At 41.3% G+C, this 27647-nt stretch overlaps 1 protein-coding gene across 2 annotated transcripts; it reads right to left on the bottom strand.

The window, feature by feature from the left end:
- Positions 1-27647, bottom strand: LOC5566482 (BTB/POZ domain-containing protein KCTD3). Of its 2 annotated transcripts, XM_021837399.1 has the most exons (7): positions 27250-27639; positions 13475-13800; positions 12394-13407; positions 9971-10090; positions 1993-2010; positions 1187-1455; positions 1-1128 (listed from the first exon to the last, which is right to left on the bottom strand). In XM_021837399.1, the coding sequence occupies exons 1-7, from the start codon at positions 27303-27305 to the stop codon at positions 556-558; spliced, it is 2376 nt and encodes a 791-aa protein (XP_021693091.1). In that variant the 5' UTR covers positions 27306-27639; the 3' UTR covers positions 1-555. The 2 variants fall into 2 exon arrangements, with proteins under 2 accessions (XP_021693091.1, XP_001650869.2); XM_001650819.2 differs by lacking the exon at positions 1993-2010 and having other exon boundaries at positions 27250-27647.

Below are 27647 nucleotides of genomic sequence, written 5' to 3'. Positions count from 1 at the left end.
TAACGTTTTCGAGATTTTATTAAAAATATAGTTCTTCTCTACAGGATTGACTATGTTTAAATATTGATAACACGAATAGTATTGTAGTAGCAATATTGAATTCATAGAGCGCAAATATCACTTTTTGTCAACTTTTCCACAATCAAGATTGCTCTTGTAGGTATGAATAGCATATAATCTATCTCATTTTAGACCTGTTCTACGTCATTCCATTGGCTGAATCGATTTTTGCAGGAAACTTTCCGAATATTTTCGAGTCTTCTCATATCGCACGCAAATCTATCAAATCTATGTTCTTCATAATTGTATTTCTCATACTTGATATTGATTTTTTAAATAGTGATAAATGATAGGATTACACAGTTTGGGAAAGTTTTCTTTGAAAATTTATCGAATATCTACCGTTCGAGTACGAGAACAATCAATCGATTTTGATACAAGCATAAAATCACAAATACAGGATACCTTAGAAAGATTGCCTAGAATCGTTCAATCATACAATTGAAGATAGCAGCATAGCCACTTTCAAATTCCTTGCCGTCCCCTCAGCCTAGATCAGTTCGGTTGGTCCGGATTCGGCTGAACACATCCCGGACCAGCGGCCGCGGCTGCCGACTGATTCAGAAATGCTACGTTGAACGGTTTCAGTCTGGCAACGTTAGCGGCGCCCGTTGAGATCGCTGATGGGCACGGAGACATGCAGGGCGTTGAACAGTGACTATTGCTAAGGTCACACTGATCCAACAGCCGAATCAGTTCGTCCGCCGTGGGTCCTCCGATCAGTTTTTTGTTCTGATCCTTCTTTTTGAAGATTTCCAACGCCGTCGTGAGGTCCCACATCTGGATGGCCCCATTACAGTGGCCGGACAGGATGAATCTGCGGGGACGAGATCCCATCCGAGAGGAACCTTCACATTCGTGAACACAGAACGACGTGATGGTGGTACCGTCGACAGAACGAATCAAGCAAACGCGCTCTCCGTTCGAGGCCAGCCGCACATAGAGCTGATCCGTGTCCGGAACCACCTTCTGCACAAAGATCTGTTCGTCGTCCTGCTCGCCGAAAGGACCAAAGTCGTTGCCAGCCGAATAGCTGTACGTTGAGTCTACCGCTTCCAATGACACAATCTGGAATTGAAATAGAAAGGTCTAAGTTTATGGAACAGTTCGAAATTCAAGATCTTACCTTGAAGGAAGCCTCAGGAGTTGAGCCTGGCTGAGTGGAGATCATGCCTCGAAAGCGAGTGACTTCCCAGGTGCGCACATGGTTGTACTCACTACAGACCGAGATGAGAAATTTCTCCGACAGGGTGACCTTCGTCACCGGACTCTGGTGCACGGTAAAAGTCTGGAACAGCTGGGGTCCGTGGCCGACGGTTTCCGGGTGCTGCACGATCACTCGAACCGAGCCGGACTTGGTACCGTAGGCGATCTCAATCCAGTTACCGGACAGACCTAGGTGATATCGGATCATGTATCAATGAGACATCAGTTGATTGAACAATTACTTACAGAGAGATGTACAAAACTAAAGAACAAGACAAACGCACACAAAGGTAAGGGATGCTGTGAAGGACACAGGAAACACATGCCAGCACCACTACTTGAAAAATTTGTCAAAATGAAACCAAGCCTCTCTCGCCATAGGTTCAGAAGTAATGTTGCATCTCGTGTTATATCGGTACCATGAATAGCGCAGAAAGAAAGTGTTGAATGATCGTCCAATGATTGAAAGAATGAAGAAGCAATGTATAAGAAGAACAAGACGGAAAAATCGGTGATCAAAATCAGGTTTCGAATCGCTTTTAGCATCAAGCAAAGGTCGCACATTTATGAAGACAAAACTTTACGAAACACAGAAATTAAAAATTGTGGCTGCAGTTAAAATAAGAGTAAGCTTCAACGAAATGTAGAAATCATATAAAAATTTTTTGTCAATTGAGATGATTTAAATTGAAAAACATATTCAACCATCAGTTGAAACTGGTTTACCTTCTTTATCTCCCGGTGCTAACATGTTCAAATCAAGGTAAGAATTGTAAAAAAATGAAGTAAATCAGACGTTTAATAAAACCAACGGGCGATGATCATGGTGAGTAATATTGTTCGGTAGATGTGTCGAAAAAGCCACGAACAAACCGTACGTTTACATCGTATTTGATGCAAACGTAAATGCCACGTGTCGGTAGTATCCGTGGACCAAATTCTGGTGCATGATTTTTCTTGAGTGTAGTTTGCCAGTAGTGGTGTTGGATGTGCTTTTTGCATGTCTAAATGGTGCGATAAAATTACAGGAATGTGACATGTGATGCGGAAAGAAGATGTAACGTGTATAGATAAAAAGTGTAGACAATGGAAAGAAAATAGTTTGTTAGAGAAAATTGGCATTGTTCGCTGTTGTGACAAGCTGGTTAACTAGGTTTGGATACTTTCGAAGATTACTCAATGATGAATGATGATTATTCGTAAACCTCGTCAAGCTACCTGTATCATAATCAAGATAACGACTCTCCCAGTCTCCCATACCTATATATTTAAGCATCATTTCTGTATTAATGCTGCGGCTTTGCGTTTTTCAAGTGTTTATCGCAATGTCGCTTTCACCTTTCAATTGTTTGACATTCATTTGTTAAGCAAATCTGATAGCAGGTCTCTTTTAGATACTTGGTCGCTATTCCAGTAAAAGTCTCTAGAAAGTATATCTACAGTATATCTCGATATTGAAGGGACCATCGAGTTATAGAACACAAAACCATTGCGACTGCGATCCAAGGGATCATCAAGGTACCCATCAAAACCAGTTTTGACTACGGTCCTTCAACTCGATTTCTAGATATGCACGGGTAGAAATCAGAATCCAAAAACAAGATTATGGCTCATGATATCATGATTCCGGCGTGTTTTCATCTTATGAAAATACACCATGATTTGGACTCATGACATCATGAGTCATACTGCCGTAACGCAACACATGCTGTTGCTGGTTGCTCGGAATCATGATTCCAGTGCCAAAAAAGCTGAGTCGCGCATCCGTTTATGATCGACAAAATAAAAAAAAATAATAAAAAACAAAAACTGAGAATCGGACCACGAACCTTTCGATTAAGAGTCCTGTATTATACCACACTACCACTGTATCATGTTGAAGTCGAGGTGATCGAAACGAATGAGTTGAAGCAAAGCGCACCGCTTAGTGTTTTCACCCTGAATGTTACGCTAATGAAGAATCATGATAATGACTCCAGGAACCATGATTTGTGATCCTGATATTATTTATTTATTTATTTAGTTGGTGTTACATCAATTAATTTGATAAAACCTCGTTAACGATGTTACGCCAATTTACTCGGTCCAAGGCTGTGTCTCTCCAACCTCGATTTTGGCCTGATATTATGACCTATCCAATTTATGAATTTCATGATTTGTAAATCATGGTGTGGGGATCAGATTTTTATCCGTGTGGAATATCGAGTAAGCGAGAGTTGACTGTATTTTCAATAGGAGGACTCTTAAGTCTCTTTTTTAAGCAGAATTCTTAAAATTGGATACCTTTGTGATAATCAATGCCTAATCTTAGAACGCTCCTGATTCCAACGTCGATTACGAGTTTCTTCAAAATCCCGTTCAGGCTTATTTAGCTACCGCACAAGCCGAGCTTTGCAGAGAACTGGTCTGTCGTTTCCACATTTTCTTTAGTCGGAACAGACACTTTTATTTCAGCGTAAATTTCATAGAAGATAAAAAATACATAAATATTTTTTGTAATGTCACGAAGAATATTCTATGAAATTGTTAGAAGTGCTTTCAGGGATATGTCCGCCAATTTTTTAGACACTTAAGCTTGATTCGCTGCTGACAAGTAATTTCTTGGCCTATCTTGATGCATGGGAAATTCCTGCAAGGAATCGATCAAGTAAGCGCTTTTTCTGATCGCAGTACGCAGTTGAAAAGAGATGTCAGTTCAAATGGGAATCGCTAAATAAATTTCTCATCGATTCGTTGCAGAAATTTTCTACAGCGTCACCCGTTTGAACTGACATTTCTTTTCAACTGCATATTGCGATCAGAAAAAAGGCGCATTCTTGATCGATTCCTTTCAGGAATTTCCAATGCATCAAGATAGGCCAAGAAATTACTTTTCAGCAGCGAATCAGGCTTCAATCGCTACCTGCCAAGTTCATTTTTTTGTACACTCAAAAAAATCCAAACGTCATTGCTACGTGAAAAATCACATAGATCATTCCAAATTCATTTTGCCTTCACTTCACCTGACTAAGATAAAGATCACTAAGCCATTCATAACCATCAAATAGTGAATCGGTAATTGTTACTGATGTTACCTATCGCACTTACGTGAAATTCACGTAGGTGCCTAAGTTCATTTTGACATCTGCATGTTGTACGTACATTCGGTGTTAAGCGCAAATCCTAAGATGGCGCCCACTTGATTTTTGCAGAACTTCAGAAGCTGCTGAAGTTTAAACCCTGTGTTAGATTGATTTTAAGGTAAAAATGCTATGAATACCGAAGAATCCCTGCATTACTTCATATTTTACATCTGATTTATAACCTCTATCAATTATTAGCATGCGAAGGCTGCAACAACACAGAAATACTCACAACATTTGGGAATGATTCACAATGCTCAGATTGAATATAAAAATATCACAATCTTTTAGATTTGTTTACATTTTCCAATTGGGAATTAGTTTTCTTCCAAAGCCTATTAGAGTGAAAACTGCGATGGAAAAAAAACCACGTATGTTTTCACGTAACAATGACGTTTGGATTATTTTGAGTGTATTAAGCTTTGATTACACAGTGGGTGCAATGCACGAACATTTGTGCAAGACTCCTTGACTCGATGCTGCAAAATGCTTGGCAACACTCACCAATAGAAATATTAGTAGTAGAACGCTAATGGCGCTGTTCTCACAAAACTGAATTAGTTTATTATCACCTTTAACTGTATCTTTTCATAGTTTGTTCGATGCCATGTTGTAGTGAATGATTTAAAAATTTATTTGACACTTTGAGGACTGGTACTCAAGCTGCCAGCGCGTGGCAAACTAGATGTTGGTAACACGAACAGTAGCGACATTAGCATTCTTAGGTTAATGCTTCTACTCACTCACCGCACTGCTACGAAGCCCCCTTGGAGAAATTTCTGGATACATTGAAAGGGATCTGAAAGAGTTCCTGAAAAAATTCCTGCAGGAATTATTAGCCTTCCTAGTGCATTAGGAAAAAGTTACAGTGAGGATGTACTCGATGGGGGTCCGCTACATGGAATGACTCGATGGTGGAATGTTCACTGGTTGGCAAATATTCCAACTAAAAAGCACTCGAATGTCAAGAGTAGATGTCAAACTGACTTTGACGTCTGAGTACCGTCGCATAGAAGTCCCCATATGGAACAAATGTGGGACAAAATTTATATTATCGCTCCAGTCCACTTTTTGGATTGCAATTAGGTCCCATAACAACTGTGCAAAATTTCAGCTCGATCGGAGAAACTATATTTTAGCGCCAGCCGTTCAAAGTTTGTATGGGAAAACTTACTTTTGCAAAGAAAAATCGCCAGAGGTCGTCCATTGACCTCTATAAAAATTCCGAGCACAGACCTCGATAGGTATTTTTACGATGAAGAATATTGCCGAAGACCGCGAAACAATCCGACACTTGTGAAAAAAGTTATTCAATGAAAACCTATTGGCAAGGCGACGTTGATTAACACGTAAAGGAATAACAATAATAACAAAATTGGGCAAAATTTCCGAACAGTCTATCTTTAATAACTTTTTTCAAAAGCATCGGATTGCTTTGCGGTCTTCGACAATGTTGTTCATCGTAGAAATACCTATCGAGATCTGTGTTTGGAATTTTTATAGAGGTCAATGGGCGATTTTTCTTTGCAAAAGTAAGTTTTCCCATAGTTATTCACATACAAACTTTGAACGGCTGGCGCTAAAATATAGTTTCTCCGTTCGAACTAAAATTTTGCTCAGTTGTTATGGGACCTAAACGCAATCCAAAAAGTGGACTGGAGTGAGAATCTAAATTTTTCATATAATCGTGTCCCAGGCTAATGTGCATGGATATGTGCGTGTCAGCTGTCAGTCGCTCCAACTAACGAGTCGGATTCGCTAGTTGGAAGGCAGTCATGTTCCAGCCAGCGAATCCCCGCTGTACACATCATGCATTAATGGTCAAAAATGACCCATGACTTTGAAACACTCTCAAAACTCCATTTTTGAACCGATATTTGTTCTTTTAACTTTCTATAATAGATATGGATCCCTAGAGTAGAACTCTTGACAGCTTTTGTAGGTATAGCCATTCTGGGCACAATGGCACTAAGACACCTGGAAACTGTTTCAGAAGGAAATGGTACATATCATAATCAGTAGTTTATACGCATGTATGGTACGACGGGTCAAATTTCATGGTTTTTCATTCTGCTTTACAAGAGCATCAAGAGGACCAACAACTAGTTTTGGCCGGATTTGGTCGAAGTATCCCGGAACCGTAGGGTGTGGTGTGAACATTTTCAGATCATCATACAGTCCCATCATGCGACAGCTCAAAATTCATTATTTTTCATCCAGATCTTAATAGATCCATGCCAAAAATCAAACATAAAATTCTTCTCTTTGTTTCTGGCGATACGTCCCAACAGGAATATAGCCTATTTCTCAGCTTATTAACCTTCTACATTTATTTACTGTGAGTTTCCTTTGCCGATTGACCATTTTTGCATGTGTATATCGCGTGACAGGTACAAATGTACTCTATGCTATGATAATTTGGGAACATTTCCAAAAATGTCCTCGACCAGTGGGATTCGAAAAAAAATCCCATAAAGAATTGGTATCATTCGACATTATGACTTGTCATGTTTTTTATCTATGAGTAAAACGACAATTTATCGCTAACGAATTATAACTTTTGACAGCAATCAAATGACTAGTTCAAATGGGCTCCAGGTGTTCCTTCAGGAAAACATCCAGAGATTCCTTCAAAAATTCCTCTCGAAATATATTCAGAGATGTCTTCAGGAATTCATTCGGTGTTCCATCCAGGGATTTTACCAGAAAACTCTCCAAGATAACCTCTCCTATAATCTCTAAAGAGATTTCTCCAAGGCTTTACCAGAGATTTCGCCATGAGATATTTTAGATCGTTTCTGATAATGCTCCAGGATTACCTTCAGCATTTCCTTCAAGGATTATTTCAAGATTTTTTTGCAGGGATATTCCTACAGGGATTCTTTTATTTAGAGATTTCGCAAGAAGTTCCTGCAGGAACGTCTCCAGTGATTTCTTTATTGATTGCTCCAGTAAAATCTTTACTGTACTGGGATTCTCCAAGATTTCTCCAATGATTCCTTTAAGATTTGATTTAGGAACACTCCTGAATTTTCACGGAGGTATCTCCAGGGGTTTCCCAAGCGATTTATCCTTGAATTCCTTCAGAGGTTTCTCTAGAAAATCTTCCAGAGACTTCTCCAAGGATTATTCTAGGAAAATCTTTACAAAGATTCTAGCAAAGATATCTTCAAGGCATTCTCCAGGAAAAATCTAGGATAATCTCTGCAAGCATTGCTTCACTAGTTATTTCTTCAGAGTTTCCTCCACGGATACATACAAAGATATCACCAAGTAGTCATTTCGAGATTCTTCCTGGAAATATTTCGAAGATTTTTTCCGTAGTTCTTCCACGACTTGCTCCAGAGATTTTCCCAGGAAATTCTCAAGGGATTTCAAAAGGAATTCCTCTAGGTGTGCTACAACTCAAATATTTCATCCAGGAATTCTACTACAGTTACTACCAGGAAAACCGCTGCATGACTTACTCCAAGGATCTCTCCAGATACATAATATAGGGATTCCCCTGAGATTTCTCGAGAGATCCGTTCTGGGCCTCCAAAAAACATCCAGGTTTTCCTCTAAGAGATGCTCTTGGATTTCTTCCAGAGATTCTCCCATGAATTCCTGCTGGAATTTCATCAGAAATTATCCTAACATTTTTTCCAGGAATTAGTAAAATCCAGGAGATTCCTCCAGGAATATCTTTACAGCGATTCCCGCAGAGATTTCTCCAGTTTTTTCAGGAATTCTTCCAAGGCTTCAGGAAATCACTAATGGTTTCTTTTTGAAATGGTTCCACTGATGAGCTGGTAGAGAATCGACTGTATATTTCAATGAAATTGCTTTTCGTCGCAGTTATTAAAAAATTATTAATAAAAAAAAACGATGAAAAAATAAAGACGGCGTAGCCAAAAAGCATGTTTCATGTTTCAGGGATTTCTTCAGGAATTTCTCCAGAGTTTTCCTCGGGAATCGTTCCATAGGCTCATGCAATTTCTCCAGATTTAATTTTTTCAGCAAAGGAGTTTCAGGAGAATCTTTAAAACAATTCTGAATGTAAATCTGGAGGACTTCCTATTCTATTTGATGAAAACCCTAGAGGAATTCATGGTTGAATCTCTGTAGAATTTATAAAGGAATCCCCGAAGGATTTTTTAAAAGCCCAGATTTTGTAAAGCCCCAGAGAAATTTCAAAGGGAATACCTGTAGGATTACCTGTAAAAATCTTAAGAATAATTCATGAATGTGAGTAGTAGTGAATTTCCTGGGAAAATTCCAGAAGGAAACTCTTGAGGAATTTTTATAAAAATGTATGAAGTTATTTCTTATAGAATCCTTAGATAAATTATCTGTGAAATCTCCGGAAGAATTCCTGGTGCGATCTATGGAGAAGTTCTCAGAAATAATTCCTAAAAAATATCGAGAGAACTACTTGAGAAATTTCTGGAGAAATATCTGAAGTAATTCTTTAATATATTGTACCTGGAAAAAGCCTTGAGAACATCTCTGCAAAAATTTATAGAGATTTTTGTAGAGAAATTCTTAAGTGTTTCTGGAAGTATTTTTGGAGGAATATAAGGAGAAATCGCTTGAAAAATCTTTGGAAGGATCTCTGAAGGAGTAATAATTCCTGGAAAAGATTCCTGAGTTTTCCTTTGGTTTTATGAAGATTTTATTAGATGAATCTAAGGTAGAATCGCTGGAGGCATGTCGCCAGTAACTCATGGCAAAATCGCTATAGGAATCCCTGCAAAATTTCCTGAAATAACCCTTGAAGGCATCCCAGTGGAATTCCTTAACGAGATGCTGGATGTATTTCTGGAGCCCTATCGAAGCCAGTCTAGAAAATCTGGTACCGAACAAAAGTTCTTCCTGGAGAAATGGGTTTCGGAAGGAATCAATAAAACATTCAATGAACGATATCCAGGAGAAAATTTGAAAAATCAGGAAGTTCTCGAGTTTTCGACAAAATTTCCAGAGGCCTCGACATTTTTATTGGGTCATTCCTGAAGACAATTCTTAATACTTTTGCATTGGTGTTTGCAAGGGCCTTTGAAGGAGTTCATAGGAGAATTTTAAATTAATATATGGAAATAAAGAAGGATTAGTTGAGAGAAATCGTTTGTTTATGATATACTTTGATAACAGCAACAGAACGAACAATGAATACACCACATTAATTGCTACGACCAACAGTCATGGAACCAAAAACCTGTTAGTTCGAACTGTGCAATATATGGGCGTACTTACAGAACCCTGTTCGAGGTTCGTGCAAATATTGAACGAATTCTTTGAACGAACGTTCGTGCATTGCACGCACTGTGTAATCAAAGCTTAAGGCGCATTCTATCTGTCGTATTATGATCATTCCTATCAAAATGAAAAAAAAAAAAATAAGTAAAGCACACCTGAAGGAAATCAAATCGTTTCAAGCCAATAACAGAATCTACGTATCCAAAGATCAAATCTACTCCAGCGAACACTGCCAACTTCTTTCTAATGTGAGACTTCATGTTGCATATCTATCGTAATGACTACAAAGTAGGTGAATAGTACCCAAAAAACGTGCCAGAAACCAAAATTACTAAAACGATACTTACTTGTGGTCTTCGGCGTCAGGTACACCGAGATGGCCGTTATGGAGTCGTTTGAAGGATCCTTGTACAGCTCAGTCACCAGCAGATCATTGTCTTTCATGCGCAGCGGAAACTTTTGCATATCTGTGGGCATATTTAGAAAAATGTAATCAGCTTTCTAACTCAAAACTTGTATGATCCAATCAGATCTTGTCCGTTTGGCATATAGTCATTTGGCATTACAGTTGTTTCCTTAGATAGCATAAACCATAATGCAGGGCTGGTGCTGGTAGTGGCCAGACAGCAAAACAATAATGACTGAAATGATCAAAATAGTGACTAAAAAGTTAGATCAAAATACAACTATGAATCCAAGAAAATGTAGAAAAAAAAAAATCTTCAATCCCATACAATGTAACGTAAAATTGAAAATGCGGTAAACTTCAGTGCTTTAGAATACTTTCTAGGTTCACATTCGAAAGGGTTTATAAGCCTCGTTGTTAGAATTCAGGCCACTAAATTATAATTGGTATGATAAATCATAATTGGAAGTGTGCCTAGAAGATGTTGCTTTGGCTATATCCCTCCATACTTTCCAATGGCATGAATGTACGGAGCTGGTAGCGGGACACTTTTTAGTGACTTGGTCCCTAATAAGCCACTACAGTTATTTATTGCCGGCAATCATGTTTGTAGACCGTTACAGAGAGTTTCTTATGCACTTAACTATCCCTTACTCGATATCGAGGTTGAGAACCATGGTAAAAGTTGTTTTCACGGCTAACTCGATGGTCCCTTGGGTCGTATTCTCTCGTTGATTATTCGTTGCATGATTTTTTTTATGGCTGGCTTGTAGGGCCTGACACCAAGCCCCTAGATTTCCGAAGGACCATTCCCCCTAAATGTTCGGAGGACCATAGTGCACAGTTTAGCTTAGAGTCCTTTTCTGGCACTCGGACGATGATCAGCCGCCCCTGACATGGGGAACAGACGCTATTGTGAGCCGCTCCAAACATGGAGTACAGACGCTCAAGGTTTGCAGAAACAAAAGCAAAAGCATTGGGTCGTATTTGTACTGGTTTGCTGTTCTGTAGCTCGATACCTACCTAACTCCCTTGGTGTATATTGAGTAGCGTCGTAGGTACCTATTTGAAAATTTCTAGACTTTCTAAATCCGTTTTCCAAAGTGAACACATATTTCGCAAAATTTTGACATCCGCCGTCGTAATTGTATGGCCCTCTGTGAAAACATGTTCTGCTAACTTGGATTTGAAATCGTGAGTCATCCCCTTGCCTATCGTCTTCCGAGCTATGCCTATATCCGCTAAATGTTCCTTGAATCTAACATCGAGAGACCGCTTTTTTGGGCCAACGTAGCCCTTGCTGCAGTGACAACTGATTTTGTATTTTCCAGTCATGTTCAGTGTGTTAACCGGATTGATTGTCTTTACTGAAAACATAAAATCAATTTCAAAATTCCTTAGCTTTGGGCGGAGCTGGTTGATGATTTGTCTTTTGTATGGGATGGAGACTCTCTTCATGGCTTCGGCGATACGGTGAGTGTCGTCAAAGTACTACGAGTATACTATCTTTCCTTTTTTGTCGATGATGGCTTTTATCGTTCTTTCCTTGTATCCGTCGATCCTTGCCGTCTTGAAATTATATTTCAGATCCTTAATTTTCCCGTCTTTGCTGAGGGGTAGGGTCTGCATGAAGGTCTGCATCCTGTGGACCATGTGGTGAAACGCTGCAATTTTATGCTGGAAAGAATGATTCGATGTGTAGCGGATGACTCGCTGTGTTTATTGGCTTCCTATAGATTTCAAAACTGAACGATGAACTTTCATCGATGATGACAAGTAGATTCAAAAACGGTAGTTTTCCCTCCATCTTCTCCTCGTGGGTGAACTTGATATCCTTGTGTATGCTGTTGATTGTATCAAAAATCCTAGGTAGATCCTTCCGCTTGATAAGTATTACATCCGCTGAAAATGTCGCCGACGTATCTCCACCTTTTATCCGGTAATACTCTTTGTTTCTTGATTGTTTCCTCAAGATTCACCATAAATAGCTTGCACAAAAACAGAGAGAGAGAGAGGGTTCCCCATAGGGGCTCTTTTCGTCTGTTTGTAGAAGTTTCCTCGAAATTGGAAGTAGTTCTCGTCCATGTACAATCTTGCCAACCTCATGTATGTCCTGATCTTTTCTTTCCTTTACTGGAAAGCTAGGAAAAAGAGCTGCTACGTCAAAAGACACCATCATCTCGTCATCATCGATGTTTTCTGACTCCAATAGTTTCTGGGAGAACTACAGGGTATTTTAAACCGATCTAGATGTTGATCAAATTCAATGCCTTTCAAAATTTTACCAATCGGCTGTTATGCTACATGGAAATCAAACCAAGCGACTGTCAGCCAAACGGGGTAGACCCGATCCCATCCACTTACCAATATAGTAAATCGAGCCATTGTTGCAACCGAGCAGCAGAAACGACCCGGCCGTGTCGAACGACAGGATCGGGACCAGATCTTGAATTTGCCAGTGCTGGGTCATCGCGTGCCACACGCCAATCTTCCCCGACGACGACAGGGCCACCAGCTGGCTGCCGATGAAGAACAGATACTCGACCCGGACGTTCAGGTTGAAAATGCCAACATCCGTCTTGCTACCGTCTTCCGAGATTCCCCACAGTCGGATCTGACTGCCGTATGAGATTGCTACCATTTTGCTGTGAGACTGCTCGCCGGCCGACGTGGCCAGACTCATTTTGGCATTGATGGCTATCCGCTCGATCGGATGCTCCACGTATGGCGAAACGAAAATCTGCTGCCATCCGCAGTAGTCCTTCAACCGATAGCACGTGACAAAATGGGCGTAGGCCACCAGTATCCAGTTGTGGTGAGCTTTGATGATTTGAACACGCATCGGATCGGACCACCCGGACGTCTGAGGTCCGAAGACCAGCCCAACATCATTGCGGATGTATTTGTTCAAATCGACCGATGAGTTTCGAGAATGGTGACGCATCATGTCCAGGGAAGCCGTTCGAGAATGTCCGGGAGCCCACTGTGAGTTTCTTCCATTTCCGTTATACGAAACGCGGAGATCCCACGATGAGTTTCGAGAATGACCGGCATGACGAGAACCACTAGCGCCTCCTGTGCTGCTACCGGACGAACCCGAGCTCTGAGAGAACTCAGGGACGCGTACCATCGATCCGGGTCGTGGGTTTGACGGTGGATGGCAAACACCGCTGCCGGAAGCCATTGATAGAGGAGGCACACTGGCCGACTGTTGGGGCATCGATGATTGAGCGGAAGTGCCAGGTTGGGGTTCATGTTGGGACTTGGATTGAGCTGTTTGTGTGGAACCATTTGACCCGGATGATGAGTTGGAAGCGACAATACCGCTTACGGAACTAGTTGTGAATGAAGGCAGCGTTACCTCTTGTAATGGAATGTCTGTAAAGTACAAATTGGACATTTCTTGTAAGCAACATATTTGAACATTCTACATAGACCGGCATACTTGGAGCAGAAAGATATCCGTAGAACAGCACATCGCCGCAGCTGGACTGGTCCATCTCTTCACACAGCATGAGCCGCTTGATGAGCGGAGATATGTTGTAGAACTCAGCCTCATGTCGCAGCACTCGGATATCGCACGACTTTATGTCAATCTCCTTGGTGCGCAGGTAGTTCAGTATGATGGAGAACAGCTTAGGGTCCCGGTCGATGAAGATGGCGTCCGTTTCGTCCCGGAGGCTCGAGATCCGACCATTCCTCTCGGAGTTCAGTAGCGACGTGAAAAAAGTGTCCGGGACCCATGTCAGGGTTTGACGAGATGTTGAGAATCTGTTGGAGATGAAGAAAAATAAGTTCCGATTCAGAATTGCTTGATAATTTTGATTGTGTATTTCAAATACCTACTGATGAAAATGAAATGAACTAATATTACATTGAAGGTTTGAAATTTAACGAGGCGATAATGTTTCTTTCATTTTAGATTTGACCTTCTTCTTTTTCATTCTAACATTACGTTCCGATCATAAAAACTTTAGAACAAAATAAACGATTAAAAATCATTGAACACTCTTAAAAATAATGAAAATCATTCCGGACGTAATTCACATTATGACTGAATGACATATGATGTAAGTGATAAAATGACGTAAAAATGGGTTCTGGAAGATGTATTGAAAGAAAAATGTAATTTTACATGACGAAGGTCATGAAAACGATGCCGCTATGATTGACATTTGCCGAATCAGACACCATCGTATTTAAAATTAAACGCAAATTCACGTCATTTGGTTCGCTTCTTTTATGTGCATCCAAAAGACGTAAAATCGCATGATTTTTTCGAAGTGTGAAGGTATTGTTGATCATGCTAAAAGTTAATTATTGACTGAAGTTTATTACCGTGAATGGCATGTCAGTGTCATCTGCATTTTGGTCAAAATTGAGTTGATATCACTTTTTATTATATCTTCTAATGATCTTTCAGCTGCACTCACGAGAAATCATTTTTTGTTCAGTAAAATTAGGACAGAGTCTATATTTGATTTTTTTTAACCAATTCGTTTATTTGAGGCTCAATCGCGTTTAACGCTTTACGGAACCGAGATTGATTTTTTTGTATAATTTATAATTTATTCACTTTTTTAGTACCAACATTAGTACGGGATGGAGCCAGGGTACTCGTGGCTACTCCAGGCTAATGGTCACAATTTTTGGTAGGAAGGACATGGTAAGGAATTAGTTAAGAGTTCTCTGCAGCTTATCCGGGTGGTATTTATATCGTGGAAGCTCGATTATCGTGCCATCAGGTATCAGGTATCAGAAGGCCGGCTCCAAAGGCACGTTCCCCACCAGTTGGGAGATTTGTGCCATCGCCATATTTGAGCCTATTTCATCATCTACCCGATGGGAGAGGAAGGGGAAGGGAAAGATGGGAGGAAATAGGAGTGGGGTCCCTTGAAGAGAGAAGATCGCATAAGCGAAATGAGAGCATGTAGCTCCATACCACAATGGGTTCGAACAGCGCCCTAAAAAGGGCACTGCAAAACGCATGAGCGTAAAGAGAGCCTATAGCTCATTACCACAGCGGGTTAAGAATAACAGAATGTCCTGAAGATTCAGGCTTCTGAATTCAGTTTCACTTAATAAGTGTTTACCAAGTAATTGGAATCGCATTTGCGCAAAAACTGGACAGTTACATATCAGGTGATACGAAGTTCCATAATCGGAGTCACATCTATCACACACAAATGAGTCAGCACGCTGAATATTTGCCATTGAGTCGGCAGTGGCCTGTCAACGCTCTGACCATGAGACTGCAATTCTGCTTTGACAGATTTGTTAAATACTTCGCCACCCTTGGAGATGGCTCAGTAATGTACAATTTTGTTTGACGACATGACTCCAAACTATTCCAATATTGCTTGTGCTGAGTTGCCGCCCAAGAGTTTATCTGAAGCTTCACCCAGCACTTCGAAATTGGAATAGCCGGCTCAGGGCCGATGAAGTCATGCGATGCTCCATCGCGAGCTAGCTCATCAGCCAATTCATTTCCAACGATGGAAGAATGGCCAGGTACCCATACAAGGTTTACAGAGTTGACTGAATTCAGTTCCTCAATTTGAGTTCGACATGCGATAACAAGCTTCGACCTTGAGTTGGCCGAAGCGAGAGCTTTTATAGCAGCTTGACTATATGAACAGAAGTATATGACTTTACCCATTACGCGCTGTTAAGGGCAAATATTTCCGCTTGAAAAACGGTGCAGTTTCTACCAAGTGAGTAAAACTGATTCAGCCTTAGCTCACGATAATATACTCCTGCACCAGCTCTACCTTCAAGAAGGGAGCCATCAGTGTAACATACTATATTGTTTGATATACTTCTTTCCAAATAGCCAGACGTCCACTCTTCCCGTGAAGGGAATTGTGTGATAAATGTCCTGTAAGGAAAGTGACAAGCAATTGTGAGATCACTTGGAGCAAGGACAATTTTGTCCCAATTCACCAAAAGTGGAAACAACGAAGTGTGTGTAGATCTACGATTCACTGGATTTTTCTCCAGTAGATCCAGTACCCATAAACGGTAAGAGCAAGAAATTGCTTCTTGTTTAAGATATATGTGTAGTGGCGCAACGTCGAAAATGGCCTCGAGCGCTGCTGTGGGAGTTGTAGAGAACGCACCAGACATCGCCATCAAGCACATCCTTTGAAGATGGCCCAATTTTGATTGGATTGTCCTCACTTCGCCCTTTTGCCACCACACGAGACATCCATATGCCAATATTGGTCGAACAACTGTTGTGTAAATCCATTTGATATATTTGGGTTTGAGGCCCCAAGTTTTACCAAAGGTTCGCCGGCATTGACCGAAGGCCATGCAAGTTTTTTTGACTCTGAAATCAATGTGAGGTGTCCATGAAAGTTTGGAATCTAGAATGACTCCGACATACTTTACTTGATCAGTCACATTAATCTCAGTGCCAAAAATACGTAAAGGTCGAATTCCATCGCGGTTTCGTCTTTCCGTAAACATAACAATAGATGTTTTATTCGGGTTAACCGAAAGGCCATATTGGCGACACCAACTCTCGACTACCTGAAGAGCACTTTGCATCAGGTCGAATAGGGTGCTTATGCACATACCAACTATCAGAGCTAGATAGTCGTCGGCAAATCCATATGTTGGAAAACCGCTATTATTGAGTTACCTCAATAGCGTATCTGCTACGAGATTCCACAAAAGTGGTGACAAGACTCCCCCTTGAGGGCATCCGCAAATACTCAATTTTCGAATCGCTGCTTGACGCAATGTCGAGAAGAGATGTCGGTTTTTGAGCATTTGATGAATCCAATTGGTAATCATTGTAGGTAGCCCATGGTTTCGTGCGGCTTTCAATATGGCATCGAAAGACACGTTATCAAAGGCACCCTCAATATCCAAGAAAACACCCAAGCAGGATTGCTTCTGAGCGAATGCTTTCTCGATATCGTATACAACTTTGTGTAAAAGAGTCACAGTGGACTTTCCAGATTGGTAAGCGTGTTGATTCACATGAAGAGGCATGTTTGCCAAATAAACATCACGGATGTGATGATCGATAATGCGTTCCAGACATTTCAGAAGAAAAGAGGTCAGACTGATTGGTCTAAAACTCTTCGCTTCTTCATACGACGCACGTCCTCCTTTCGGGATAAAATTTACAGTAATATCACGCCAGGATTTGGGAATATACCCGGTAGCAAAACTGCTTACAAGTAGCTTTTTCAAAACATGTTTGATAAACTCAAACCCCTTTTGGAGCAGAACAGGATAAATCCCATCCGCTCCTGGAGATTTGAAAGGAGCAAAACTATTAAGTGCCCATTGAATCGATTCAGTAGTTACGATACTGCGAGCCGAGGCCAGAGACTCGTAACTACATGAAAAGACATTTGGTTCATCCGTAGATGCTATGTCCACACATCCGGGGAAGTGTGTATTGAATAAACATTCTAAAACTTCTTCATCGGAAGAAGTAAAGTCACCATTAGGTAAGCGAATTTCGTTCACTTGGAAATCCTTAGATTTTGCAAGGATTTTATTCAGCCGACTGACTTCACTCAAACTGGAAACATTTGTACAAAGGTTTTTCCAGCCGGATCGTTCAGCAGAACGAAGAGCCTTCTTGTAAGCCTTGCGAGCCGACTTGAACGACTCTGATCCAGCTGAACGGCGTCTGTTCCAACTCCTTCTACATTGTTTCCTGAGTCTAGTCAGATCGGAATTCCACCATGGGGTCCATCTTGTAGTCTTTACAGATCGCAGAGGACATGCTTCTTCAAAAGCTTCCATAATGTAGGATGTTGTAGTATCAACGGCATCATCCAGATCACTTGGATTTTCAATGGACGGAGAATATCCATGAAATTTGGTCGCAACCAATTCAATATAAAGTTCCCAGTTTGTTGATCGGGGATTGCTAAAACGCTAAGTCTGCGCAGTTACATTTGAATGTTCAAAGAAGATGTAGCGATGATCAGATAATGATTCCTCATCTGATACATGCCAATTCGTCAACTCGTGACTGATTCTATTCGAGCAGAGCGTTATGTCTAACACTTCTTCTCTATTAGAAACCATGAAGGTTGGGCGATTGCCTATGTTAAGTAATCCAAGGTCTGTACTACTTAAGTATTCCATCAGACTGGAGCCTCTCAAATTGATATCTGAGCTGCCCCAGATGATGTGATGAGCATTGGCATCACTGCCCACAATCAGCGGAAGGCCTTTTGTTACGCAGTGTACGACAACTCGTTTGAAGTCATCCGTTGGGGATGGTTCATCATGTGGTAAATATATCGAACAATAGACGTATTTCCTGTTGAGGTCACCAACAGAAACATCAATTGTGACAGCACATACATCTCTGGTCGTCAACTCAGAAATGAGTGTAGCAACGATTGCTTTATTTACGAGCACGCATGCGCGGGGCATGGAGCGCGAGTTTGCCATTTCAAGTTTGCTGAAAGTAGCAAAAACTGGGTCCACAAGGTTACCTAGATAGAAGTTTCCTCTACGAAAGTAGGGTTCTTGAACTAGCGCCACTTGGGCTGCACCATTTTGCATGAGTCTGCAAAGATTGATCGTTGCTGTTCTTTTATGTTGAAGATTGATCTGGGCTAACCTAACCGTAGCCACTACCCAAACTAGGCAGGATTAAGCTTTTTGCAATCTCAGCATGAAAAAGACCAGCAACGAAAAAACCAGATCGGTATCTATTTAAAGTCGCCAAAGGCGAAAGAGCACAGAATACACTGAGTAAAACGCATAATGCGAATCCATATAGGTGATAATTAAAATTAAATGTCAACATATTCATAATCCCACCCTTATTAAGCCTCAGGATAGAGACTGAAGAAGGGCAGTCGATTATCTCGGAGAAACACAAGGTCACCTGCACCATTGCTCCGGGTAGCACAGGAAGGACTCAATACTGTGGAGGGCGCCCTGGTACCCCACAGGCTCCGTTTGCGGTTAGGTTTTATTTAGACCCCCCTAACCATTCATTCCTAGGCACGGTACGCATCACACCATAAATTAGGGGTCACCTGTGAGGTGGACTTTTACCACCGGAACAGGCAGTCCGTAGTGTTAATTCTTAGCCAGTTGAAACAACCGCTACCGACACTACGCGGCTATCTAGGCTGCTCGGGAAAAGGAGGTTAATATTGATGATTAACTCCTGACGTGCCCAAGCAGCCAGTTGGTACTAAGTTCTTGTCGGTATTCGTCTGCCGGATAGCCAGGAACCTCAATCTTACACAAAGAGAACAACACACACAAAAACTGGAGAAGAAAACATCGTATCAAATGGCTACTCCAAAAACCGTACCTGAAATAATTATTGGAATGCTCCCTTAAATAATTCCTTCGCAAATCTCAAGCAATTCCAGGAGAAATTTCTTAACAAAATTGGAGAAAAGTGGTAAAGATTTGTGAAGGAATCGTTCGTTTGTTTTTTTTTGTAAAATCCTTGAATACATTTGATTTAACAATTATTAAAGGAATCTCCCTGACCGTAAACTGATTGATTCAATAAAACAAAGGAGAATTTTGGTGGCATACACCACAGTTTTCAACATGTTTGTAGGATTGCCCAAATAATTGTTTGGAGCATTTCTAAGAGTATCCCTGAATAAATCCCTAAATAAATGTCTGGGTCTTCCCTCATGAATAACCTACCGAAGATTTTTTTTTCAGGGAACATTTGTGGAAGAAGTTCCTTTAGAAATTCATGGAAAATATTACGAAAATCTCAAGTTGAATTTTGTAAAGAAAAATAATGTATGCATCCCTGTTCATGAGTGTGTACTTTGTTTCTTCTTGTGGTCCCCAGCTTTTTACTATGATTCAGCGGCGTTTCCCTTATCTCCCTGTCCCTATATGTCTCTATTCAACGGATAGATTATTTTTTTTTTGAAATGGATATTCTCTGAATGTTGATTTCGATCATTTACTTTATATTGCGCATTTCTTTCACTACTGGACTATCGCAGAAGTTTTTACAAGTGCGGGAACGCTAATAAAAGTGCGCGATTGCATCAAATCGAGTCGGTGCCTTCTGCGGGGTTATTCATCGCAGTTCAAAGAATAAGTGCTCTGAAAACACCAACAGGATTCGATGTAATTGCGCCCTTTTATTCGCATTTTCGCACTTCGCAGTCCAGTAGTGAAAGCAATACACACTATGCATTGTCTTGTAAATTTGCCAAAAAGATAAATCAGGAGATCGCAGTAAGCTTTGCTGTCGACAACTAGTCGATGTTTATTTCCTGTCACGGATTTTCTCACTAGCGTAAATTAAGGCTAAGTAGCCCGTCATTTGTTTAGGCAACGATGATGACTTTTCAGCTTGCATTTCAAAGCTCAGTCTTGATAGTTTATATTGACTTGAAAAAGTATCACTGAGCACGCTATCATGCATAAAGTATGCTGATAGTCTTAGCCGTCCAAGTTACACCACAAACAAAAAAAAAAGTATGCTGATACTTTTTCAGCTGTGTCAGTGCAAAACAAACTGATTTTTTTTTATTTGAAATCGTGAGATGAATCAGCAACAATCATCAACGACGCGTACAAATTTCAATGACGGCCTACTTCGCCTTAAATAGTTTGGTATTTCGGCTGATCAATTTTAATATTAGGTTTTATGAAAGTAACTTATGTCGTTTTCGTTTTTAGGAACTGGGTCGGTGATCAACACATAAATAAACCAACGTCAAGTAAAATGTGGTTCGGTCGAACCTGAACCGGGTTGGGTTTGAAACTGTGATTCAGAACGGGTTGCGCCAGTTCCAACCTAGGTTCAAAAACGAATTCGACATTAGTTGAAGTGATCAAATGTGGATAGTGTTCAAACTGAACGAAATATGTGTACAACAGTCAAAACCGAAGCAGCGCTGAAGGGGTAACAGTGTGTTGGTAGTATCAAGCTTGGTGACTTCAAGAAAAAGCAGTAGGGGAAAAGCACTAATTTTCGACCTACAAGAATTCTGTGCCAATTTTCGGATTTTCATATAAAGTAGGCCTAAATCATATGAATGGGTCGAAAATTAGAGCTAGGGCGAACATTGGTGCTTTTCCCCTAGGGCTTGTTCACAAATTTCGTAACGCTGAAGGAATTTGTATACTATTCATATAAAAAGCGTTACGAGGGGTTGAGTGGGTGTCCAGAATGGCCATTTTTGGCGGAATATGTGAATGAACCCGTAGGACTAGGGTTTCGATGAATGGAGCATTCACCCCTAGCGGATGTGATTGTACCATTCTGTTCAGACACTCCAAAGAGTTCGGTGAGAGCTTTCCATTTAACATTCTTTAATTTAATTTACATATTTCAAATGACAGCTCAATAGGAACGGTCCACCAGATACAAATTTTTACTTCCCAGCCCTTCTTTGACATAAAGTAGAAAAAGATCTCTCAAAAGGCCTAGGGCCTAGGGGTGGGTTATGTTAAATTGTGTTGTTCTACAGATCGTACGAAAGGATATCATGTTGCATGAGTTGTTCAATTCTGAAGCTGGTAAATGCACAAACGAGCATTGATTTTGTTAATGTTGCTGTTGTTTAAATTTTCGAGGGTGGAAATACTTGTGAATGGAAATAAAACACTTGCATAGTGGTCAAAGTCTGAGCAAGGAATGAGCATTTATTACAACTATTTATCCAGGAATACGACGGTTACTAAGGTTGCTCCTAGATACAGTATTACTTGGATTACAGGTTACTACTCCAACACTCCTCCTTAAACTTCGATCCCGGTCAATGCCTTAAATTGATTGTGCTTCTGCTTTGCCAAAGCTTTGGTAAACCCATCCGCTGGATGTTCATTAGTAGGAATGTGGTGAATTTCGAAGTTACCTTTCTCAACTTCGTCCTTCACGAATCGGTAACGGATGGCCACATGCTTCGTCCGGAAATTACAACCGTCGTTCCGGGTCATACATATTGCGGATTGTAGTCACAAAAGATAGGTATTGGCTGCTCACCACACATCTGCGAGAGAAGTTGCTGCCACTAGAGCGCCTCTTGTGTGGTTCGAGATAAGGCGATGAACTCCGCTTCACATGATGATAACGCCACGCAAGGTTGTCGCTTCATGCTCCACGAAATGGCTCCTCCCATCATCTTGAAAACGTATCCGGTCGTAGATTTGCGCGTAGCTGAGACTCACCAGATCTCGTATACATCAGTTTTGCGTCACACGTGCCGCGCAAGTAACGCACAATGCGTTTAACACCCTCCCAGTGTTGTCGTCCAGGATTAGCTGAAAATTGGCTTACCATGTTCACAGCAAATGCGATGTCCGATCTTGTAGCTTGCGCTGCATATAACAGAGACCCAACTGCTTCTTTGAAAGGAACATCCTTCATATCTGCAACTTCATCTGGCGTCTTTGGGCACATTGACTTGTCGAGTTTGATGCTTGGGTACATTGGCGTCGCAACTGCTTTTGAATTTGCCATGTTGAATCTCTTCAGGATATATTCGATATACGGTTGTTGATCTAGAGAAAGTTTTCCATTCAATCGGCAACGACTTATCCGCAGTCCCAGACAGAATTTTGCCTCTCCTAGGTTCTTCGTCTTGAATCGAGAATTCAGGTAAGTTTTCAATTTTTCCTTAACCTCTGCATTGTTCGTGAACACCAGAAAATCACCCACATAGATCGTCACGAATAGCATCTTGCCGTCTTCTTGGAGGATATAATACAAACAAGGATCTACACTGGATCGAATTAGCCCGAACTTCTTCAGAGATTCGTCCAGCTGAATATTCCACATCCTGCTCGATTGCTTCAGTCCGTATAAAGCCTTTTGTAACTTGCACACCTTCGTGGGATCGCCGACGTAACCTTCGGGTTGTTCCATGTATATCTCTTCATCCTTGAGTTTTCCTTGCAGAAACGCTGTAACCGCATCAAGCTGCTCGATGTCGAGATCATGTTGTACTGCTAACGCCATGAGGAAGCGAATGGTTGAGTATCGCACTACCGGGTAATATACTTCATTGTAGTCGATACCGGCTCGTTGAGAACATCCTTTTGTAACAAGCCTTGCCTTATACCACTCTATTTCGCCATCTACTCCTCGTTTGTTCTTGAAAACCCATTTATTCCGAATCGCTTTTCTCCCGTGTGGTAGATCAGTCAGGACCCAAGAACCATTGTCTTCCAACGCTTGGAGCTCCTCTTGCATCGCCTTAGTCAAGTGACGCTTCAACGTAACTCGTCGTCGGATCTACTCCGTCGTCATCAATCGCTTCGTCGTTGGTATCATCAAGATCGAACTGTTCGGAGAAATTCTGGACAGCATTTAATCTAAAGCATACAAAATCAAAATACTTGCCCGGGAATACGCGCTTCGGATCGCTGCGCCTCAACCCTTGCTGCTCATTAGCTGGTCTTGTAAGTTGAGGTGGGAGCGCAAGAACAGGCACCACGTTGCCCGAAGAACGATTGAAAATGTTGGCCTGATTGGTAACATCTTCGTTGGCTTGATCGGACGGTACCATTACTTCTTCTTCTTGGACCCATGGTGGACTGCCAGCTTGAAGATTATCTTCAGTTGTTTCAACCCAGGAGAACAGTTCTGTAAATTCAACTAATTCTTGTTTTCTCGGAAACTTCGCTGGTCGCTCTTCATCCACAATGACTACATCTCTAGTGATGATCACGTCGCCGGAATCGAGGTTGAAAATACGAAATCCCATCGAATTATCTGCGTACCCAACAAAAATGCCTTCGTTGGACTTCACATCGAATTTCCTCCTCTTCTGCTTTGGGACATGGCACAGTGACTTGAACTGCTCGTATACCTCTGTGACTTGACCTTTTGACTCCAAACAATACACGAAAACCTTCCGAGTTGCTTCATCGATAAAAGTGACGAAGAACCGGCTTCCTCCAAGCGACGGAACTTCAACCGGACCGCAGACATCCGAATGCACCAAATCCAGTACGCCTTCTGCTCTCGAGGAACTAGAACGAAACGTGTCTCGAGCATGCTTACCTTGAAGACAAGCGATACAATCTTGAATAGCTTCCTTCTTCAGCACGATTCCATCTGCCATCGACAAAAGCTTCACCATACTTTTCTGATTCAGGTGTCCTAATCGCTTGTGCCAAATGTAGGAATCCACCGTTAAAAACGATTTCTTTGATCTCTGATTCAGCCGATATAGTCCATCTTCTTCCGTTCCTGACGCGATTACCGTGCCAGCATTATCCAGAACTTCACATTTTGACGCCGTGAAAACAAGTTTTAATCTTTTCTTGCAAATTTGGCTGATTGATAACAAGTTTGTGGCCAAATCAAGAACAAGCAGCACGTTCTGTACTTTGATGCTTCCTTCTTTGAGATCCAGCTTGACAAACCCTCTGGCGACCGACTTGATGGACTGATTTTTTGCTGTATCTATCGAATTCACCACAGTTTCATGCTTCTTAAAGCCATCCTCGCTTCTGGTCATATGGCTGCTTGCAGCTGAGTCAAAGTACCAATCTCCTTCTTTTCCTCTGCCCACAGCCATCATTGCACACAACGCCTTACCTTTGCCTTTCGTTGGCTGCTTCTGCGGATATTGTGCAGCAAAGTGTCCAGGTTTCTTGCAATTGAAGCATGTTCCTGTTTTCTTATCAGTTTTCGCGTGTCTTGGTTTATGATTCCGCTTGGTGTACAAGGCGCCCTCCGCTCCGGAACCTTTTAACGGCCACTTCACATCTTGAAGTATTTTCGCTTTCAGAAGGTCAGCCGTCAGCTCGATGCCCGAAGCTTCCATTCCCATTATCATGGGGTTCTAATGCTAATGGCAAACCCTTCAATAAAATCGATGCTAACCACTTTTTTTTGTCGTTTGCCTTGAATCCAATTTCGCTCAGGCTCTGCGCCGTGGTTACCAACACGTCGACGTAATCTTCAACGGAACAGATTTCCTCCAACTTCGCTTACGTTCACTTGTTCAGCAATCCAAAACGTCGAAGCAGTCCGTTATCTTGAAACGCCTTCTGGAGCTATTTTCATGCTTCTTTCGCTGTTTCAAGGTTTTTTACCAAGCTGTTTTTCTCTATGCTCAGACAGATTGCGTCAATGCTCGTTTCGACAGATTGCGGCCAATGCTAGTTCAGACGTCTCCGGATCAACTGCCTGCCCCTCTAATGGCTTCACAGCTCGCCAGGATCCTTCTCTAATCAGCGTCATTTTCATAGCGAAGGCCCATGATGCGTAATTTTCCCGTCCGCGTAGCTTCTCCATGTTTGATAGGTTCACAGGGTTTCCGTAGGCACGTACAACACCTCCTATGCCGCAGACCATCGCCACCAGTCGGTAATCCTACGCCACTAGATACCGTTCTCGTACTTCCGCTCGTGCCGCTTCCACAACCAACGGTTTGCTCATCGCCTCTCGGGATCATGGCTTCCAAATCGAAAAATCTCGTACTTTTCAGGCTATGACCAACTCTGGGCCCATAACCACTTGCGAATGGAAATAAAACACTTGCACTTGCGTAGTGGTCAAAGTCTGAACAAAGAATGAGCATTTATTACAACTATTTATCCAGGAATACAACGGTTACTAAGGTTGCTCCTAGATACAATATTACTTGAATCGCAGGTTACTACTCCAACAGAAAGTGGAGCAATGTCGAAGACTAGTGATAATGGTTTAAGGTTGATGCACAGATAACAGATGTTTATGCTAGCACAGATTTTTTCTGAAAACCTGTGTAAATATTCAAACAGAAACTACTTGCAATCACTAGCGCCGCCACACAACGAATTGCGTCAATCAGTGGTGAATATCAGTATCTTGATTTATTTCATATTCACCACTGACATCATCATGGGAACTCGGCGATGACAGCGCCACAACGATGTTGCTACTTGTGTTGCCATTGAAAATGACCTTTAATTGTATTGCTGTTTGCATTTGAGATGCAAATCTTGGTCTAAACGTCCTCCAAATGCGGTAACACAAAACAATCAAAGGACACCTAGCAACGATTACACAAATCACCGCCGCCGTAGCAAGAAAAATCTATCTTTGACATCGCATTACTTGTGGAAAATCTTACCCGCATTTGGTGTTCCCGCATTTGATATTTGCATTTCAAACGCACACAGCAATATACACAGTTTAACAATCGGACTCCAATGTCTGTTGTATGTGGTTGATTGATGATTTTTTAAATGAAACGGTTGGTACGGTTTTCCCCCAAGGGTGGAGGGCGGCTGTCAACTGGGAGTAAAATTGAAAAGCCGCCAACCTAAGTCCAGAACAGTTTTAAGGCTTAACGCGGAAAAGTAAAAATCATTCTTCGCAAAATTACAGGTAATCAATGCGCTTGAAAGAAATTGTTTGCAAGCAGTTATTTGCTACGTGCTACTGCAGTGCGCTGTTGGCAATTTAATCAGAAAATTCTGCTAAATTCCCTAAATATATGTTTGCGAGAAAATTGATTACACCGTCACCATTGTTGGTCGTTATTTGTATGGTTGTTTACATTTTAGAACCAGCGGACACGTCGGGGTAGCAATAAAGAGCGCCAGTTCCACCCTTGTTTTCCCCGTTTTTTCCTCCGTTAAATTGCAAAATGTTCGTCTGTCACGTTATTCATTCGTGGATAATTTGATCGGTCATTTCGCAATTACCTTCAAACCTAAGTCTGCACAATGGGCCTGGCCATTTTAATACTTGTACAATATACTGCGATATGCTGCAAATATTGATGCTGACAAGAAAATACTAGAAGAAATTTTGGTGTTAACAAGGATGCTTTTCAATATTGGCTGTGTAAGCACTTAGATTAGATTAGATTGCCTTTTACATTTGCCAAGAAAAACAATTTCTAGCATTGGTAGAGAAATGGAAGCAGCACTACGATGAACACCTGAACGTTAAAGTGGCCCACCAAGAAGCAGGAGCTTCTAGTCTAGTCAATGATATACAGTGAATTCTGCATAACTCGACATTAATTTCTTTGATTTGTTTCCTAAATCACAAACTCAATCACCTACAGTGACTAATTTCTCCATATTCATGACTGAATATGAACTCTTTAACATGATTGTTTTCTCAGTGGTGGGTAAAGTAAAGTTCAATATAAATCTGATAACGCAATAACAGATCCCCTATCAACAACACATATTTGCTTTTAATGACCTATTTTTGGCCGAACATAATTAGGCTAATAAATGCTATTTATCAATCCGCAGATAATGACCCTATTGCTAATTACGTACCTAGTTCCGCCAACATTCAAATTGACGATATCGCTGATGTGGCTGGAAAAGGCCATCTTCTTTTTTCCTGCCTAGCAATTTTCCTGGCCTGGGTTTTGGGGCTGGGGCTACTGGCTACTCGTCCTCCGCCCCACAACGAGTGTGGTTGAAAGAAACCAAAATGTTTGCTATCCGATTATCGCACAAATTGTTTCCCTCGAAACGCACTAACAGCCCCAAACGCCGAACGGATTCCCCGGTGGAATTCGTCACAGTGCCACTCTCAGAAAACGATGGTCATCGTTTTTAGGACCGTCTGTTCGGAATTATCGCGAATTTTTGGAATTAAATTTCCACCAGCACAGAAATCAACACGACGTAAAATTTTCACAACATACTGATGGGAGAGAGACAGCAAC

This window comes from Aedes aegypti, chromosome 1 (assembly GCF_002204515.2).
Source record: "Aedes aegypti strain LVP_AGWG chromosome 1, AaegL5.0 Primary Assembly, whole genome shotgun sequence".
Taxonomy (NCBI): domain Eukaryota; kingdom Metazoa; phylum Arthropoda; class Insecta; order Diptera; family Culicidae; genus Aedes; species Aedes aegypti.
This window is presented reverse-complemented; position numbering and strand designations above follow the sequence as displayed.